Consider the following 5,957-nt stretch of genomic DNA (forward strand, 5'->3'; position numbering starts at 1 on the left):
TTTATTCAGCCCAAAAAAACCCAAGGAAAGCAGAATGAAAGTTGCTTTTTTGAAAGGAAATTTGAAGTGGAATCAAACGTTGAAGAGAGGAAGCCCTTACGCCACGCAATACTAAAGAATTATTCCTCAAATGAACGGATGAATGAATGAACGTTATCCTGTATAAATAAGGCAATTAGCCCATCAGTTACATATTCTGTATCTCACCGTCTTGACCTACTTATGTGCATAACTATGTTGACAAGTTTTTCAAGTTTTTGAATAGCAAAGTAAATAAATCTGCATAGGTGATTTAATAGATACTTGTTTTCCAATGCTATCAGTTGGCAATTTATACATATCTTTCATGCAGTCTTTTGAGAAAGAAAGTTGCTTTCTAAGTGGAATCAAAATTTGAAGGAAACGCTTATGCCCCATGATACATGTACAGTAAAACCTGCCTAAATCGACCCTGAGTAAACCGACTTCCTGTGAAAATCGACCGATCTTTTTATCCCCAAAAATTGCCCATTGACACCAACAGTAAAAGACACTTTGAATACCGACCACTGTCTACTGTGAACACCGACCGCATCGGTGGGTCCGAAGTTGAAAATTCACACTGCCTACATCGACCAACCGACCGACCGACCGTCCATAAAAAACCCAAACAATGCCACGCAATCAAAATAAAATCACCGATCAAAGGACAACACCGACCGTCGCTTACACAGAAGTCACCGACAACGACCGCATTTGATTGACAGCCAGATCTGACACAACCGACCGACCGACCGACCGTCCATAAAGAACCCAAACAATGCCACGCAATAAAAATAAAATCACCGATCAAAGGACAACACCGACCGTCGCTTACACAGAAGTCACCGACAACGACCGCATTTGATTGACAGCTGGATCTGACACTTGCAATTCACACCCCTATCAGTTGAAAGTAAACAATTGTTCACCGGATAAAAACATTCACCAGTATCATACGTTCCGTTTTTTCAATGTCTACACCTACCTGCTACCTAATTCACACTTTCTTGAAGACGAAAAGAAATGAATGCAATGTCGCATGTTTAAAGATTTTTTTTCTGTAAACAAGTGTGATCCGACAGTTCCATCAAAGGTAAGAGTTGTTCACAGCCGGGAGATGAAAGGGAAAAAGTGTTTAAAAACGACGAATTCGTGCAGGCTAAATCACTCGATCACTAGCATCAATCAGACATAGTCGCTTAGTTATCGATCACTACAAGCTCTCTCATCACTACGTTATTCCAACATGAGTCGTCCACCACAGAAACGTCGCCGTACTGAGTTGACCCTTGCTGACAAGGTCAAACTTATCAAAGACGCTGAATCGAAATCTCTCACTCGACAACAACTTGGCGAAAAGTATGGAATTGGGAAAACCACCGCTACCGACATCATAAAAAAGAAAGCACAGTACCTCAAGCAGTTTGAAGAAAATGCGGATAGTTCAAGACAACGAATCAAGACATCGTCAAAGTTTGAAGACGTCAATGGTTTGGTATGGACATGGTTCCAGCAAGCCCGTGCTAAAAATATCCCCATATCCGGTCCGATGCTACAAGAGAAGGCGTTATCGATTGCAGCTGATATCGGCGTAACAGACTTCAAAGCATCGAATGGGTGGCTTGAGAGCTGGCGAGGGCGGTATTCCGTGAAAGCGTTCAAAGTCAACGGTGAAAGTGCTGACGTCGATTCAACCATCGTAGATGATTTCAAGAGCCGCGTTGCCGAGATGTGTCAAGGTTACAGCCCTGAGAACATTTTCAACACCGATGAAACTGGTGTTTATTTTCGTGCACTTCCTGACAGAACTCTCGCTCATAAAGCTGATGAATGTAAAGGCGGCAAAGTATCGAAAGAGAGACTGACTGTGATGTTTACCTGTAGCATGACAGGGGAAAAGTTGAAGCCGTTTGTCATCGGGAAAGCAGCAAAACCACGATGCTTTAAGAACATAGATGTAAAGACTCTGCCCGTTTACTGGAATGCAAACAAGAAAGCGTGGATGACAGGTCCCTTGTTTCAAGAGTACCTCCGTGAACTGAACAACCGTATGCGTCGTCAACGTCGTAAGATTCTGCTTTTCCTGGACAACGCCACTTCCCATACTCCAGACATAAGACTTTCTCACGTTACTCTGAAGTTTTTCCCTGCCAACACTACATCGGTATTGCAGCCATTAGATCAAGGTGTCATCCGTGCATTCAAGGCCCGATACAGAAAGAGACTTTTGCGTGCAGTCATTGCAAAGATTGATACCGCAGCAAGTGCCAGTGAAGTAGCGAAGTCAGTGAACGTTCTCCGATGCCGTCCATTGGATCAACGGGGCGTGGAACGACACCAAAGCAGAAACGATTACCAAGTGTTTCCGTAAAGGTGGATTCAACGTCCTGACTGACCCTGAGGTCAACGCCAACGATGACGATGTACAATATACACTAAGCCTGCCCTTTCCTTTTGCCATTCCTCAAGATAGGTCACCATCTCCAGTCCCAGTGTTTCAAAATTTCCTCTTACATAGTGTACTTAGTCATTTTTCGTGCTTTGAGCTCTGTTCTCAGAGATTAGGTGCATTACAAGTGTACTTTTATGTTATTAATAGTCCCTTGATAATGAGGCTTTCGTTCTTTTGAAGATTTCCACCATATGTGTCATAAATCATAGCAATTATTCTACTCTGGTCCTTTTATTAGTGTTTAATCAATGGTTTTGTGAATACATTTGATGGGAAAAAAATTCCATCCTGTTTTATACTTTCAATGACTATGGTAATCAAATATCAATTTATTTGTGGAAATTTACAGATAATGGACACTTTAAGTTGACAAAAATAATTTCTTAAGTCACTTTGTCCTATTAACTGATTTTAGTATCTGTTTCACCATCCTCTAAACAAAATTAATCATTGCTCCTGAAGGGTTCACCGTTCAACATATACCATGTGACACAATTTAAAAACAATTCCAAAACTTTGCTAGACATGCAGTCCTATCAACATAAATGTAGGTACCAAGAGAACCTCCATGCAACATCTAATAAATATGCATTCGACTTTGAGAGTCATTCATTCTGATTTAGCTGCAAAATTGTAGCGCTACGGTGAGGCGGTCGGTGATTTTTGGTTTTTGCGACTTTGCTCATCAGTAGCTACAATGCTGATGGCCCTGGGGAGTATAAAATAAGCGCATCCCAACTGGACTATGCGTGTTGATGTGAAATGCTACATATTAACTGCATTTGGTCGTACCGATTTATCACTACTGAAGACTAAACACTACACTACACTCAACCTTGTCGTTTATGGGGTTTGGAATTTGTTCAAACACGTGTCGTCGATCACGTTCCATAAACATTGAGCGTGGGCGTCTGTGTTTCTGGGAGCCGCCATTACCGGAAGTTTCACTTATTTTATACTCCCCAGGGCCATCAGCATTGTAGCGCTACTGGTGAGTGAAGTCGCAAAAACCAAAAATCACCAACTGCCTCACCATAGCGCTACAATTTTGCAGCTAATTCTGATTCACCTTTTTATGTCAGTCGATGGTGTAAATATCACAAGAATGAATGTCTATTTTTGACACATTTGATTTCCTTTTTCTATTGAGCATAGTCTGAAACTTACATTTTTTTATTTCGGGGTTCATCGTGTAGAAGTATAATTGTCGTTAAAATCAATATGATTAACAGAGGTCGAACGGTTACAACTCTGAACAGATGAAATACATGTACATGTATCCCTTCCAACCTCCTTGATGACACTCAACATGGATGTACCAAACATCCAGACCATACACTCAATAACAATGTAAAAAACATTGACTGCAATCTGTACGTCTGTAAAAATGTTGGAGTTTTGCTTTGTTTTGTTTTTGCTTATTGCCTTATACCATAGAGGTAAAAGGAGAGGCTTCTACCTCCATGCTTATACAATCCAATTTACGCCTTTGACGCTTCTACTACAGCTGATCATCTGATGAGAACCATGTCACCCGTGTCGAATTTGACGCGATTCAAGGTACGACTTCTAGTCTAAACACACTACATTGATTCGGTAACTGGTCAACTGGACCCCGCGTCAACTGGACCCTGGTCAACTGGACCCTGCACCCGAGTCAACTGGACCCTAAAATATTTTGTTTTGTTTTTTGCCAAATTAAAGCACCTTGGCCCTAATCAATTCCACTCTAAAGGTGTATTTTTGACGTTATGATCCACTAGCAGTGCCATTCTGGGATGTGATGAATGCAAATAAAAAACAGCCCCTTAAAACTCTTGATTTACATCGCACAGGCGAATAGGCTTAACACATGTAAACATGAAAATTCGGTGAAAGTTGTGTAAGTAAATCTTCAAAGAAGGATAGATTGCACTTTGTACCTGAACTGGCATGATAGTATATACATGTATACGTTCCGATCCAGCAAGCTACAGTAGCTAGCGCAGTTGCATGCAATTGTGTGGTAGGGGTCCAGACACTTCGCACCAAAACCACTTCGCCCCACACAACTTCGTCCCAAAACCATTTCGCACCAAAACCACCTCGTCCCAAGTACTGCTTCGTCCAACGCCACTTCGCCCCAAGTACAATCCCGTACTAAAACCACTTCGCCTAAAGTATAGTACCGTCAACTCGTCCTAAAACAACGATGTCACGACGTATCATGAAGTTGTTTTACCAGCAACTTCGAAGCATTAATGTGTGAGGACATTTTGGCTACCACAAAACATTTATTGTTGCATGAAACGGTAGAATAAGAAAAAGAAACGCAAACTACTCAATGCTGCTACATCTCAGGTGCCGTGCGCGGAATTGCACGATATTTTCTCGAAATGAGTACAATTTCAAGATTTCAGTCCCGGGATGATAGAAAGGTAATGAAAACTTCGATGGCAGTGATTGGTTATATTTTCAGCTTTACCGGTTGGCGATAAGTTTGGGGCAAAGTGGCATTGTTTGGGGGCGAAATGGTTTGGGGCGACGTGACTTTTGGGGCGAAGTGGTTTTGGTACGAGGTTGTTTTGGTGCGAAGTGGTTTTGGTGCGAAACGGTATGGGACGAGATGGTATGGTGCGAAGTGGTTTTGGTGCGAAGTGTCTGGGAACCTGTGTTGTAGGCCAGTAATACAGTGGATAACTACGCATGTGGGCCCATACAAAAATTGTAAGAAGAATGGAACAACTCTAACACAAGTGGGTATTAATCACAAATGATTTGAACAGATAAAATATCTAGAAGGTAGAGTTGTTCTGGATACGGTTTAGGTAGAGTAACCTTGTTCAGGCCTTTATAGGGTCGAGTTGACTTAGGGTCGAACTGATTTGAGGGAGCCGAATGGAAGTCTTGCAAGTGAAACAATTATTTAGACAATTGCAGTGTCCAATCACAAGAAAACATCGTTGTCGACATCTGTCTAGTTGATTGCGAACGAGTGTTTTGACACAGACCCTAGGAACAGTGAGTTCTACGTTTCTCATAAGTACACATGGTACACAAACGTCGATAGTGCGAGCACGGAGCAAGCAATCGTGACAAAGCAGTTCGTTGGTCACATTCTAAAATTAATTAGATAGGTTTCAAAATTGTAAAACTGACTCTACATCTTTGGAAATAATAGTAGTTCTTAAAAGGTGTCTAGTTAAAGTCACCATAATGTCCAAGAGCTTAGATTTTTTGAAATTTTGTCCACTTCTTACCTTTTCGTGTACGATACCGATTTCCTCCATCTTGAAAATGCCCGGATATGAAACTTTGACCTTTGACATCAGCTAAATAGTCTTCCGCAAGGAAAATTGTTAAGAGCAAAACAGCGCTATTGACAAATAAATTAAGAGTAGAAATTGTATATTAAGATCTAAATATTATTCATGGCGCCAGCTATTTCGAAAATTCCGTATTTTAGCCTTTAAACTGTATCCTTTATTATCGTACTACATTATGC

General features: G+C 41.2%; 1 protein-coding gene across 1 annotated transcript in view; it reads right to left on the bottom strand.

Moving 5' to 3' along the window:
• LOC139126113 (26S proteasome regulatory subunit 6B) overlaps positions 1 to 5,842 on the bottom strand; it is a 28,256-nt gene extending 22,414 nt beyond the window's left edge. The window contains exon 1 of the mRNA XM_070692164.1: positions 5,713 to 5,842. Coding sequence (XP_070548265.1) covers positions 5,713 to 5,781 — 69 coding nt within the window. The 5' untranslated portion in view covers positions 5,782 to 5,842. The remainder of the gene's footprint in view (positions 1 to 5,712) is intronic.
• Between the last annotated feature and the right edge of the window lie 115 nt (positions 5,843 to 5,957).

This window comes from Ptychodera flava (genome assembly GCF_041260155.1).
Source record: "Ptychodera flava strain L36383 chromosome 3 unlocalized genomic scaffold, AS_Pfla_20210202 Scaffold_26__1_contigs__length_13983176_pilon, whole genome shotgun sequence".
Lineage (NCBI taxonomy): Eukaryota > Metazoa > Hemichordata > Enteropneusta > Ptychoderidae > Ptychodera > Ptychodera flava.